Source organism: Otolemur garnettii, unplaced genomic scaffold (assembly GCF_000181295.1).
Source record: "Otolemur garnettii isolate 467f Iridium unplaced genomic scaffold, OtoGar3 scaffold00247, whole genome shotgun sequence".
In the NCBI taxonomy this organism is placed as follows: domain Eukaryota; kingdom Metazoa; phylum Chordata; class Mammalia; order Primates; family Galagidae; genus Otolemur; species Otolemur garnettii.
The window spans coordinates 1,369,142-1,384,600 of NW_003852642.1; the positions used below are offsets into that span (position 1 = coordinate 1,369,142).

General features: G+C 34.4%; 1 protein-coding gene across 1 annotated transcript; it reads left to right on the forward strand.

Moving 5' to 3' along the window:
• The first annotated feature begins 3,882 nt into the window (after positions 1 to 3,882).
• Positions 3,883 to 4,836, forward strand: LOC100951004 (olfactory receptor 8K1). The gene has a single exon (XM_012813162.2). It carries the CDS (start codon positions 3,886 to 3,888, stop codon positions 4,834 to 4,836), a length of 951 nt encoding a protein of 316 aa, XP_012668616.1. The 5' UTR covers positions 3,883 to 3,885.
• Positions 4,837 to 15,459: the final 10,623 nt, after the last annotated feature.

Consider the following 15,459-nt stretch of genomic DNA (forward strand, 5'->3'; position numbering starts at 1 on the left):
TAACCAGTTTGGTGAAAATATTTCAAATTGTGTATAAAACCAGCACACTGTACCCCATGACTGCATTAATGTACACGGCTATGATTTCATAAAAAATAAATAAATAAATAAAAAGACAGTGAGAGTATAAACCATGAAAACCACTCCATAAGTTTCTAAAAATATCTAGGCTTCAGCTGCACTTATATAAATATCAAAGTCCCTTATAATACTATAACCAGGGCGGCGCCTGTAGCTCAAAGGAATATGGTGCCAGCCCCATATACCAAAGGTGGCGAGTTCAAACCTGGCCCCAGCCAAATAGCTGTAAAAAAAAAAAATCCCGTGACCACTGTTGGACTGAATTTTCAGGTGGCGTAAGCCTTGTCCCTGCCCTCGGTAGAGTTTATCTATGAGGATGATCAGATAAAACACAAGAACCATCAGAAGGAACGGAACCAAATTAAACCATTTAAATCCAAATTACCAGTTCAAAGTGAGACATATGTGAGCAGAATAACTATGGCAAGGAGATATTGTCATGGAAATGACTAAAGATATTGTTGCCACAGAAAGATTAAGTAAACATTTTTAAAGTGATTAAAAAGCAGCAAATATGCTGTAGAGTTAGAGGATTGCCAGGGTAACTCAACATACTCGGATACTGCTAACAGAATAAAAAGTTTGCTAATGAAGGACATAAGAAAGAAAGCTCCTGTGTTGCCCTGAAATCACAGGAGATTGTATTCTAATCCAAGGTGAAACTTGCCAATATTGTGAGTCACATCGTTGTTGAATAACCAAGATGAGTGAGACCCAGGTTTCAGAGAAAAAAGTGCATGGAGGTTGGGAGCCGGGGGTCCACTGTGGCGAGTATGATCACATTTTAGTTTCCTTCCACTGACACAAATGATGAGGCAGAGCCCCCCAAAAGGAAGCCTGCAGCTCACCACAATCTGTGCTTCCCACCAGAATAAATTCACAGACCACTGTTAGGTTGTGGTTTCCATGCAGGTTTATCAAAAAATCTTATCTGGATAGAGGCATCACCATACTCTATAGCTTTTGGATATTGTGACCTGGGACGTTTTTCAGCATGCAAAACTAATATTAATAAGATACAATTAAGTTATGCTGACACCACTGTACAAACAGCTCAGTAAGATTTCAGAACCTCAGTATACCAGTGTGTCACAGGTGTGTTCCTGTCCACATGTGGTTGTGTCTTGCTGAATGTGTTTATCATTATTGTTGCAGTTTTGTGTGCTGTCGCTAGCATGTCGCAGCTTGAATTAGAGCAATGAACCAACCTTTAATTTCTTGTTAAACTTAGCAAAAGTGGAAGCAAAATCAGGGACATGTTAGTCCAAGCTTATGGAAATAATATCATCAGAAAAACAGCAGTGCACAAATGGATTAAATGTTCTAATGAGAGAAGAGAAAGTGCCACTGATGAAGAGAGATCAGGGCAGAACCAGTAAAACTGAAGAAAACATTGCAAAATTCATTGAACTGGGTGTCAAATTGCCAGCCCACTGCACATGCAGGCCAGCTAAACTGCAATAGAGAAATAGGAAAATCTTAACAGAAAATATTGGCATGAGAAAGGTGTGTGCAAAATAGTCCCAGCAGAGCTCACTGACAAATAAAAGCAAAGAGTTCATAGGGCACTGTCTGTGAAGGAGTTTTTAGCCAGTAAACAAATAACTGCATTGGGACACCCTCCCTACTCACCTGATCAATCTCACAATGCCTTTTTTCTTAACTTGAAGATAAATGAAATATTGAAAGGAAGACACTTTGATAACATTCACATCAAGGATAGTGCCACACACAACAGCTCTGATGGCCATTACATAAAATAGTTCCAAAGAACATTTCCTTGAAGAAATGACTTACTACTTATTTTGTGGAAGAAACAATACATTTTGTTATATATCATTTATGTAAGCCTATAATTACAGAGCCAACAAAAATATCCTTGATCAATGGATGCATTATCAAACGTTGTAAAACATTTTTTGAGGATGTCATTCTTCTTCTTCTTCTTTTTTTTTTTTTTTTTTTTTGGCCAGGGCTGGTTTTGAACCCTTCACCTGCAGTATATGGGACCAGTGCCCTACTCCTTTGAGCCACTAGCACTGCCCAGGATGTCATTCTTCTATTTACTTGTGAACTGAGTGTGTCAAGGAGCTAGGATACCAAATAATTTTCATCATATTGTATTACTGTGATACTGACAATAGCATATTAGTATGTAGTGATATTGCAAAATTTATTCAATTGACAGGCATGAAATACTTTTGACTTTTTTTAATGAAACATTCTGAGAGTAATTAACAAATATCTAAGGGTCTCTCCCTCAGGCAATCTGCACAATTTGTGTATCCTTGAGTCAGATTAAAATTTGCACACAATGAGTCTCAAGGGGGCAGGAAATACTTACATTTATCTGTAACAACCGGTGAGAACTAGAACATTAGGAAGCCAAAGCAAATTCTCCATTGAGGTAAGTAGAAACATGGCTTTGGAAATTTCTAAGAGCATAACTCAAGAACATATTGACCAAAGATATTGATGGTCCCTATACTCTGCAAACATATTTCTTCCCTTGCAATATACCCTTCTCTTCCCAGTCGGATTAATGTGCAGGATGAACCAGTTACACAGTTATACTGTCTTCAGTACTTGGTAATGCTCATTATTTATACCATTTTGGTTTTCAAATTAACTTCATGCTTCAGTCAACTATTTTAACAAAGATACATGTGTTTATTAACTTGGTAGCCTCCTGTCACCTTCTTTATTTCCTACCTGTACAGGGTGCCCTTAATAGAGAGATGACATGCAATTGTGTCTATGAGAATATTTTCTGAAGGTGGAATGACTTCACTTGAATTCTAACTCCACGGCTTACAATCTAAGATACCTTTGTTAAGTTATCCACTACTCCATGTCTCAGTTCCCTGGCCTTTTAAATGGGATTTAATTATTACATACTGGTTGGTGTTATTATGAAGATCATATGGGTTAGTTAGTATCTGTAAAGTGCTTAGAAAATCAGCTGGCACAGAGTTCCTTCTGGTTCTTGATATTAATTTATATTCTTGTTTCTGTGCAGTCTTTTTTCATAATCCTCCATTAAGTGGTCATGAATAATCAATACAGCCAGGTCCTTTTCATGCAAAAGAGAGATGCATGTTTGGGAGATCATTAAAAATAGCTAGACAATGGGCAAAAAGCAGGGCTGTAGCAAAGGGAGACTAGGATATTATTAGCAAGTTCTACATATGACATATTATAACATGAAATTTTCTGTGGGATGAACAAGTTGAGTTTATAATGAGATATATTCAACATATATTTAATGGTTTCTTTAATTCCTGTCTTATACCTTACTCCATCAATAGTTTAGAAAATCTGTTATTGTCTTGCGTCTTTAAACAAACATGATACTTGGCAATAGTATCATGTTGGGGCCATGTTTGGGGCCAATAACAGTAGAGCAACCAAGGTCAGTAATGGACAGGTTACTGTTTATGGTTTACATATAGATATTTGTTTTACAAATTACTTGAAAATTTAAAAATCCAAAATAAAATTTATATTTAATTTGACATGCTTAAAATGGCTTGAGGTCAAAAGAGTTAGGTCATAGTAGCTACGTCAAAACACTCACTTCAAAATCTCTTGCCCCTTTTCAAGCACACTTTAGCAATGTCTCAGTGAATGTGAGTGTAGCTGTGAATTTTGACCTGGTAAGAGAAGGAATCCCCACTGAGAATTTGAACTTGAGATAATTTCTCTATAGCTTCCGCATCATATTGTCAATTTTCTTAGAAGACAGTGCTTCAAATATCATAAATATTTATTTTATACCTTACACAGATTACCAAGATACACCATATGGAGAGACGCAATCACACTGCAATAACCAAGGTGACTGAATTTATTCTCATGGGGATCACGGATAACCCCGGGCTGCAGGCACCACTCTTTGGAATCTTTGCCGTCATATACTTGGTGACTGTGATGGGCAACCTGGGCATCATTATCTTGACCCATTTGGACTCCAAGCTCCACACCCCCATGTACTTCTTCCTCAGACACCTGTCGATTACTGACCTTGGTTACTCTACCGTTATTGGCCCCAAAATGATGGTAAACTTTGTGGCATACAAAAATACAATCTCCTACAATTGGTGTGCCACTCAGCTAGCATTCTTTGAGATTTTCATCATCTCTGAACTGTTTATTCTCTCAGCAATGGCCTATGACCGCTACGTAGCCATCTGTAAACCCCTCCTCTACGTGGTCATCATGGCAGAGAAAGTGCGTTGGATGTTGGTACTGACTCCCTATCTTTACAGCACGTTTGTGTCACTACTCCTCACAATTAAGTTATTTAAACTGTCCTTCTGTGGCTCTAACATCATCCACTATTTTTACTGTGACTGTGTGCCTCTGCTATCCATGCTCTGCTCTGACACACATGAACTAGAGCTGATCATTCTCATCTTCTCCGGCTGTAATTTGCTCTCCTCTCTTCTGATTGTTCTCATATCCTACATGTTTATTTTTGTGGCCATTCTCAGAATGAACTCGGTGGAGGGAAGGTCCAAAGCCTTCTCCACCTGTAGCTCCCATCTGACAGTGGTGGTCGTGTTTTATGGGACATTACTGTTTATTTATCTGCAACCCAAATCCAGTCACGCTTTTAATATTGATAAAATGGCCTCTGTGTTTTACACCCTGGTAATCCCTATGCTGAATCCATTGATCTACAGTTTAAGGAACAGAGAAGTGAAAGAGGCTCTAAAGAGAATATTAACTATTCAATTCAAAATTGCCACTTAATATCTTAATATTCAGTTGCATAGTAGGGTCCAAGCACCTTAGTTTGTACTTGATCAAACCAATTATAATATCAAAAAGTAGACATATTTTACCTGCTTAAGTTTTCTTCCCTTTCTGAACAAAACACTATCTCTTATATCTTCTCCACCTCAGTGGAATAGATAGATAAATACTGTAGCTAGTTCCTATAAGCTCCAACTGATTTTTACAATCATAATAGAACCTATATTATTTACAAACAAGACAAATCATACAAAAATTTTGTTGAACTTAGACTTATAGCAGTAAAAAAAAGGTCTTAAATAGTTAAAATAGGACAACATTAGCTATAACATTAGTAATAGATATTGCAGTCACTGGGTATTAAAGATGAATTGTATTGAACCATGGAGAATGTGTAGGCTAGGAAGATAGCAAGAAACTAAGTAAGTATGTGTTTATAATATAACATGCAAGGACTGTTTTAAAAATGTGGTTAAAGTAGAAAATAAAGCATGTTACCTCAGAATAAGGTTTTCAGTTAGTCATAACTTAATAGTTCATATGTCAGAAATATTGTTGGCATTTCGGAAGACTTTTGATTTGGGTCCTTTAGAAAAGGATTGAGTAATTCCATACTCTCTTGTATAGATCCTCACAGTATAGCAAATTTTGGTTTACTATATGACCTCATGATAAGCTAATTTAGAACAGCCAAACCCAGGATAAACGAGTCAGATGTCATTTGGCATCTATTATAACAGAATCCAGATTTTGAATTACCTGTATCAGTGATAAGACAGTTTAAAGAGAGGTTTAATTGCATTTAATTAAATTGCATTTAATCAGTTAAAGAGGGTTTAATTGCATCTGCATTCTTGACCCCTTCGTGTCCTACATGAGCCTATATGCACAGTGAGATGGACTCTGTGATAACAAAATATTCATTCAGACTGTGGTCTCCCTCAGCCAATAAATGGATTCCGCTCATCCTAGTGTTCTCCTACTTGTTTAAATAGGCCTCCCTTTTCAGATTTTAAAAATATGCATGCATTTCCAATTACGTATGTTTTGATACAAATTATTATGTAAAGCAAAATCTGTGAGAAAATTGAATCAGAAAATGAATCAAGATGTCTTTATCCCAAACCCATTCATTTTATTTTAGTCTGTAACCATATTGTATTTTACTTTATCTCAAATATAAATTGAACAAAAGAACAGTACTATAAAATTGCAGTATCCAATCCTATCAAATTCATTTTATTGTGATAACTTCAGGTCCTGTCCGTAAGGATATTTATTGTTATAAATAAATTTTAATTTCTAGGGTAATATTTTATATTATACTGCATAGACTTAACTCTTTGATTTTATATTTTAATTTGCATGCGTTTTACAACTCATGGGTGAAATGAATTTAATAACATTCTCTAATATCATCCATACAGAAAAGGCTTAGCAATCATGTTATACTTACATACATATCATGTCTCCTGAAACTTTCTTATCTGAGAAGTCAGCAGCAGCATTTTTCTTAGCCAATAATTCTTAAATTATATTTTTCATTTTTTAATTATTTATTAAATCATAACTGTGTACATTAATTCATTTATGGGGTACAGTGTGCTGATTTGATATACAATGTGGAATGATTACATCTAACTGATTAACATAACAGCCTCCTTGCTTACTCATTTGTTGTGGTAAAAACATTCACAGTCTATTCTTAATAGTTTAGAAATGTATCCTTGCATTATGCACATTAGGTTGGATACCCCCAAATGCCCTCCCTCTTCTCAGCCTCCTCTTCCCCTCTCCTCTCTTTCCTCTTCTCTCCATCTTTCTGGACTATAGTTATGTTTTACCATTCCTATAAATATGTAGGTGATTATATACTGATTTCATAGTAGTATTGAATACATTGAATACTTTTATTTCCATTATTGAGATACTTTACTAAGAAGAATATGTTCCAACTCCATCCAGGTAAACATAAAAGATGTGAAGGCTCCATCTTTTTTATGACTGCATAGTATTCCATGGTATACATATACCAAAATTTGTTAATCCATTCATGGGTCAGTGGGCACTTGGGCTGCTTCTGTGACTTGGCAATTATAAATTGGGCTGCAATAAACATTCTGATGCAAATATCTTTGTTGTAAAATAATTTTTGTTCATCAAGGTAAGTACCTAGTAGGGGGAATGCAGGATCAAATAGTATGTCCACTTTTAGTTCCTTGAGTGTTCTCCAAACTTCCTTCCAAAAAGGTCATATTAGCTTGCATTCCCACCAGCAGTGTAGAAGTGTTCCCTTCTCTGCACATCCATGCCAACATCTGTACTTTTGGGATTTTGTTATGTGGGCTAATCTGACCCCCATCTTTCACCATTAACAAAGATTCTCACTGGATAAAAGGACTAAACTTAAGATATGAAACTATAAAAGTATTAGAAGATAGTGCAGGGAAAATGCTTGAACACTGGGAGAATTTTTTATGAGGAAGACCCCCGGGCAATTGAAGCAACACCAAAATTATATTACTGGGATCTGATCAAACTAAAAAGCTTCTGCACAGCCAAGAACACAGTAAATAAAGCAAACAAATAGCCTTCAGAGTGGGAAAATATATTTTCAGGTTATGCTTTGGATAAAGGTCCAATAATTAAAATCCACAGCGAGCGCAAACTAATCAATAAGAGAAAAACAAATAATCCCATTTCTATGGGGTTCTGTTTCTACTTGAACAGAAGCTTCTCTGAAGAAGGCAGGCGCATGGCTTACAAACACATGAAAAAATGCTCACCATCTTTAATCATCAGAGAAATGCAAATCAAAACCACTTTGGGATACATCTAACTCCAGTAAGAGTACCCCACATAACAAAATCCCAAAATTATTCTTCATTTTTAATATCAGCAGACAACTCTAGAGATTAGAACAATCAGTTTATATTTGGCTACTCCTTGATTAATGGACATTTGGTTGTTGGAATTTTTTTTTTTGGTTAGTACAAAGGAATACTGTAATAATTTCATACTAAATAGCCTTATGTTTATAAAGTGATATATTGTTGCTGTTATATATTAAAATAAATGTATAAGTCTTCTGCCCCATTCTAATAATGCACTGTTGGGAACATGTTTTGCATGTACATATAATAATTTGAAATATCAGAGAAAATACTGAGGAATAATGCTATGAATTGTGGTAGTTTTCCAAAGAGTGTTTATTTTTTTATTCTCCATGGTAGGATATAAACATTTACTTACATATCAGTCTCACTGTATAAGTGTAAAATTGCAAAATGTCATTATAAGTGTGTAATGTCAGCTATTTGTTATCATAGCTAAAAGATAAATGATTCTTCAACATTCCCTTCTTTTCTACCACTAGTTTATAGTATTTGTAAACTTTACTGGATACCTCCATTTTCTTTAACAGTCATGAAATAGATATTCTCATCATAATTATAAAGATGAATAGTTGAGAAATAATGGTGCCAGACTACATGAAAATCTTTCTACTGTGTAAACATATATTCTCTAACGTCTTCCCAAGTGGGAACATTTAGCTTTCCTTGGTTTATTTTCACTCTGTGTCTAATTAATCACCTCATGCACCCAAAACTTTTACCTTGAAAATTGAAATATATTTGTATTGGTATTTAAATAACAAAAGTGGCAAGGCCCTAGTAATTGGATTTCATATAGCCAAACTAATTTCTAAAGATTGATGATTTCTAAAAGTCTGATTTCCTACATGAGTTCTGTAAAGAATTTCCTCAATTCGTATCCCATGATTTCTTTATTCAAGCACAAAATACATATTCTTTCTTGAAGGGATTTTTTTCACAGACATCAAATGCTTTGCATGAAATAGGAGCTATTCTGGTTTTAAGACTGGAAAGAGTTAACAAAATTGCCATTTTATTCTCATCATCCAAGTGGTTCATTTTAAATTCAATGCCACAGGGTTGAGAGTAAGAAACATTTTTTAAGAAGGCTCGATTTTAACTAACTCATCAAATTTTAATTTCAGCTATCAAAAGTGACTTCTCAGAGTGGATAGGTCTAAATCTAGCTTCACAGTGCCCAGTCAAGGTCCCCTAGGTCTTGTAGTAGGTCTATTTCTATATAGTACAGTTCAGAATAGCCAAAAAAAAATCTTGCAAAAGAACAATGTTGGGCAACACAACACAGAATTCAAGAATGACTATAAAACTACAGCACTCAAGATAATGCATTGTGTTATAAAGATAGATAAATAGATTGGTGGAACCACATAAAGAATCAGAAATATATGCATGTATTTATTTTCAATTGAATATTCATTAAGAAGCCAATATAATGCAATCCCAGATATCTGTAAATATATCCTATAGGTGAATAAAGGCAACCTAGGAAAAATAAGAAGAAAGATGTGAAAAAATTCTTCACAGAATAAATATTAATGGTCAATAAGCAGATGACAAAGAGGTCTAACATCTTTAATTATCAGGGAAATGAAATTGCAGTAACAGTGACATAGTACTTCCTAGTCTCTAGTTTTGGTAAAATTAAAAATATTGCATTAACAAGTACCCAGCATCAAGTTGATAAGAAGAGTCACCTACATTTTTCATCTCCTGAAATGATCCCATTGGTATGTGCCATGGTGCTTTAACTTGGCAAACAATTGCCAGTTTTAAATAAAGTTAAATGCACAACCAACATATGGAATTCACTTTCTGGATGTTTACCCCAGAAGAATAAATACATATCCAGAGTAATTTGTGCACATGTATTTTACACATAGCTTTATTCAAAAATATCACAAAATAGAAATGTTTCTACTGTCCATAGACAAAAAGATAAATTGTGACATATTCTTAAAATAGAATGCCACTCAGCAATAAAATTTTATGAGCTACCACCGATACACACAGCAGCAAGGATGAGTTTCAAGAGCATTAATCAGACACAAACTCAGTATTATTCCTTTCTTCATGAAGTTATGAAACAAATAAACTAAAATGTAGTGGTGGAAAATCACATAATGGAGTTGGGAAATTTACTCCAAGGTGACATTGATGAATATTTGGGGGTTATAAAAATATTCTCTTAACTATAGGAAGAAATATTTTGCAAATGTCATCCTTGTACACATTACATTTTACTGTATTAAATTACTGCTCTTTCAACAGAAATCAATGTAATATGTCCAGTCCATTTTTTTTTCATTTTATTGCATTATAACTGACTAATAAAAACTATGTTACGGTGTATAATACAAAGTTATCTTAAATGTGCACATTGTGATGTGATTACCACCATCAAGCACACATGGTTCACTTTTTTTGTGTCTGTATGGTGAAAGCATTTAAAATCTATTCTGTCAGCCCATTTCAAATGCACGATACTGTATAAGTAACTACAATCACCAAGCTGAGTATTAGACCTCCAGAACTTATCCATCTTGTATGACTTAAACATTGTACTCTTTGATCAAAATCTCCAAGTTGTCCCCACCTTACTTCCCCCGGCCACCCCATTCCCACCGCATCCACCATTCTAATCCCATTCTAATCTACATCCCACTGCAACCACCATTCTAATCTCTGCTTCTATGAGTTTGAATTTTTTAGATTCTACAGAAACGTGTGAACATGTAGTAAAATATGACCCTTTTAATAATATTTCTGTCTCTTAGAAGTTTCTCTCATATTTCTATATAATTCCTAAAATAAAATTTTAAAAGAATATATCACATACCAAATGTATGTGTATAATTCACTTAATACATTTCCAAATTATGCATTTAGCTTTCAGTATTTCCCTGCACTGAATAATGAAGATTTTATTTATGTATTTTAATAACTTGTATTACTTCTGGAACAAATTTCCAGAATCTGGTTTTCTGCCCAGTAAAGAGACCCATCTTTTTGACTGTTTAAGGGTCTCTAGTGAGAGGCTCAGAATAATTATGCTTCTCAGTTCACAGCACATTGCCACTAGTGAGCTGGCAAAGCCACTTTCTTAATTGTTTTTCAGTTTCTTGTGTTATGAGCTAAATTGTGTTCACTCAAAATTCATATCTTGAAGGCCTAGCCCCCAGTACCTCAGAATGTATTTGGAAATTGAATCTTTAAAGAGGCAATCAAACGAAATTAGGGTAATTGAATGGGCCCTAATTCAATAAAATTAATGTCCCTGTAAGGAGAGGAGAAAAGGACAGAAAGAGGGAGATGGGCCAGTCACATGCACAGGCCCAGACTGTGGGCCAAGGAGGTGAGGGCACAGTGAAAAGGCAGCTGTCTGCCGGCAAAGGGGAGAGGTCTCACTACCAAACCTGCTGACAGCCAAGAGGAGGGGCCCTACCAAACCTGATGACATCTCCTTCTGGGATTTCTACGTTCTAGAATGGTAAGAAAATTAATTTCTATTGCTTAAGCTATGAAGCCTGCAATACTTTGTTAGGACAGTCCTCAACAGGTAACCACCATAGATAATGTGAATATTGTCATCGTCTTGTGTTCTTCCATGGTACACAGTTTTGTCCCCACATGTATAAATTTATGCTTTATTTTTTTATGCTTTATTTAAATATCATCTTGTCACATACCTTTACTTTCAGCTTTAATTTAAGGTCTATAGAAGATGACCGTGTATTATGCAAAAAGTTCTTAATCCCCAAGGGAAAGAATTTCCCCAAAGGTATATATTACCTTCTATATAATTCTATTAGTCGTCACATGCATAAAAAATATATACCTAACATGTTCAGTATTTAAAATAATGCATTTATACCTCAAGAAAGCTAGAAATTGAAAATAATACAAAATACTCTGGTCTTTGCCAATGGTTGTCTTCTATTTTTTCTCACCTGAAATGTAAGCATAAAAGAAAAGCATAAAATAATAATTTTAATACATGAGGATCATTTCTTGGAAAATACATCCTTCTTTGAACATCCACATTACTCAATTTCTCCAAATAATTTCGTGACCAGTTTTACACTTTGAAGTAGAAGGGCAATGGGGAAGCCAACAAAGCTACTGACATCATAAACCTCCATAGATATAGTTAGAACTAATCTGAGGCCTAGGCCATCAATTCCTGGATCTCACGTACTCCATTTTTGTTATAATGACTCTCTGAAGAGACATAAGTTGCTTTGACAAGAACACTTTAACCAGATCCCATGGAATTGAACCCAACATCAATAATAATGAGCTCAAACTCCCACAAAGAAGACTCACAGGGGATTCTCACTGAATTCCTAGAGGGAGACCTTGTTAAGGAACCAATCCCAGGTGGCATCTTCGCGGGGAGGTAAAAGGCAATGTGTGCATCGTATCTTAGATTACCAATGTTCAGAGTTAGGGTCTCAAAGGTTTACAGAACCTCATCTTCTCCATTGCTGCATCCATGTAGACCTTCTCACTAAGAACCCAAGCAGACTCTCCACTCGAGGTGGGTTAAAAATATTTATTTTTATACAATGGTTTTTAAAGGAAAAAAATTACCTCAGTGAAACATTTTATAGCATGGTTTTAGTTTTGCAATATTATCCAAAATGTTTCAGACAATATTTTGTAAAAGATAATTGGATACACAACTACCCAAAATCTAAATGATACCCCATTTTGAGAATATGAATATACATTGCAACTTTCTCTGAAAAAAATATTTATTAAATCTGATATCCTTCAGGCAAAGATATATCTACACATTTATATAATACATGCGTATACAGGTCTATATGTATATGAGTATATAATATATGTGTGTATGTATGTGTACAGTGTCCATAAAGTTCGTGTGCAGTTTGAAATTTACAACTATTTGAAATTGCACACGAACTTTATGGCCACCTTATGTGTGTGTTTGTGTGTAAACATTATTTAATTAGTATAATAGTGGAACATGTTTAAACTATGATAAATAAGTCTGCCAACATTTTAGTAAAAAAAGTACCTCAAAGATGGATTTCTAAAACATATCAAAAAGAAAGCTTCTATTCAAAGAGAGACGTTTGCATAAATAGGAGACTTTGTGAAAACAGAACCTTAGATTCTTGGTTTGATAGGTCATACCCTCTGCTCTGTAATCAAAGAAAACATAAAACCTAGGAAGCAAATATTTATTTGCTGGATTGCCCTTAGTTCAACTGACCTAAATGAGAATGTGTAAAATAAGTTCTCTTTCTTTTTCTTCTACCATAAATTTTATAGTAAAAAAGAATGCAAAGTACATGGAAACCATTTCTGAAGAATTCTTGTGATAGTCTAATATTGTTACCCATTGGTTGCAGAACAGTGGTGCTGTCTTAAAGATAATTTATCTTTCTAATAATTTATCCAAGTTAAACAGTAGTATTATTAAAAAGATTGACCATGTCTAGAGAATGATGAGGAGTGATGTCATAAATTACTATAAAACTCAAGTTTGGATCTCCACTTGACACCATGTTCATTTCTGTTTTGTGATTGCCTGGGGCCACTTTGCAAAGGTGGGCAGACTTCTTTCAGAGATGTTATCTTTCACAAAAAAAGGTATTAATTTCAGAACAATCAATAAGCATAAGAACACAGAGGATCAGAGTTAAACACTTCGATGTGTACCTGCTAGGATAGCACAATTAGAAAATTAATATGGACCTGATTACAAAATGTATGAAAGACGAGGCCAAAGGGTTTTTCAGTTATTCTGGAATATTGCTCATCTTAACAGCCCAAAAGCCTAATAACTGGCATTTCTACCAGTAAATCTGAGAGAATTATCACTTCCTGACCAGAAAGGATAAAATAGTCAATGACAGAGTTAATGAAGACTGGACTTAAGGAAGTAGAAGAGAAATGTGGGTAGGATGGGAAATTATGCATAGAAATTAACAAATAATGCACTCTGGACCTTTCAAAGAGGATATTAGGGGATGAATCTGATGTTGCTGTTAAAATGATTGCTCTTAAGATTTAAATGCTGCATATTTAAATCTTTCAAATGAAGCATAAAGCAGGTCATACACTAGGTTTCAACAGAATCAGGGAAGATGACACAATTTGGAAAGGTTAACATTGGCTGATAGGTAATACGTCTGTTAAGGCAGACATGGAGAGACTGAAGGCTGCAGACAGTCTACTAAAAACTGCAGTACCTCAGGAGGCAAGATAAGAAAGAGCCATGGAGTATTTTTTATGACAGAGTAGCATTTTCAGCATACTCACCCTTGCCTAGAATCCCAGAATACTCTTCCTGTCATTCACTAAGTAGCTAGTTCCTTCCAAACCTTTAAATTGTATTGAAGTGCCAACTTCTCAGAGAGGCTTTCCCTTAACATTCTTTGTGGAATTATTCTCCCTGGTTCTCCTAATGTGTCTTCTTGTTTAATTTTTATTATAATTATTTTAATATGTAATTATCATGTTTCTTGGCCAGATTTTTGTCCCTTCTCTATCATTGGAGGAGCTAGTCCATAATGTGAGGGATAAGTAATTTATCTGAAGCCTGAACATGGCTTAACATAGAAATTCATCAACAATGTGGTAAATAAATAAAAAAGAGGATGATTTAAAGAAACTCAAAAAGAGAATTATGCTTGATATCACAAAGAAACTGATATCAGATAATAATTTTAGGAATTACTTTTTCTTATTTATTTAATTTGTCATTTTATTTTTTTCTGGCAGCAGAATAATTTTATGTATTTCTTCCTATTTTATCCTATAGAATGAGAGAAAATGTCAACAGCTTTAGACATTTTTCACTTAGACATTTATGAGGCTACAGTCTTGACTCCTCAGCACTTAACTCTGCATTTTCAAATAAGGCACTATAAACAGGATTTCTTTGGGCCAGGTCCCCACCACTAAAATTAGCAGTTATTAATAGAAAAGAACTCTTAATTTGCTTACAACAAGATGATTATTCTTTAACAAAAGAAAATATTCAGCCATATTAAAATAGCATGAAATTTTATGAAAAATGGGTGCATTGTAATTATCACAGAAATACTATAAAATGAAGATATTTATTATTATTATAATAATGAAGCAAATCAAACATGACAAAATAACTATAAAAAAAGACTAAAATTAAGAGAGGATAGATTTTGCAAGTTATAAAAATAACATTACAAAATTTTATAAATAAGATAATTGAAATACAATACAATAGAAAATACAATAGAAAATCTATGAGCAATTGTACAAACTTGTAGGATAAGAAGAAAAAGCCCAATGAGAAGGACGGTACACTAAATAGAATCTGGTAAAGCATAACATCAAGGAATTACAGACCAGTAACCTGAAAAAAATAAACCTGAAGGCACATCTTCATGTATTTTTATCTGAGTTAATAAAATAAAAATGAGAAAATATCCAGAAATGAATGTTAGACCATATGAGTTTAATTTGAATCTACCGTACATCATATAAGAATAGAACAAAGAAAATTGGTGAGGATAGTATGTAGAATCATCTATTCTTAGAGAACCCAAGAATTAAGAATTAATTCTCATATTAATCTTCTCAGATTAAGAAATCACAAGGAGGGTGACACTTGTGGCTCAAAGGAATAGGTCACTGGCTTCATATGCCAGAGGTGGAGGGTTTAAACCCAGCCTCGGGCAAAAAAACTGCAAAGAAAAAAAAGGAAAGA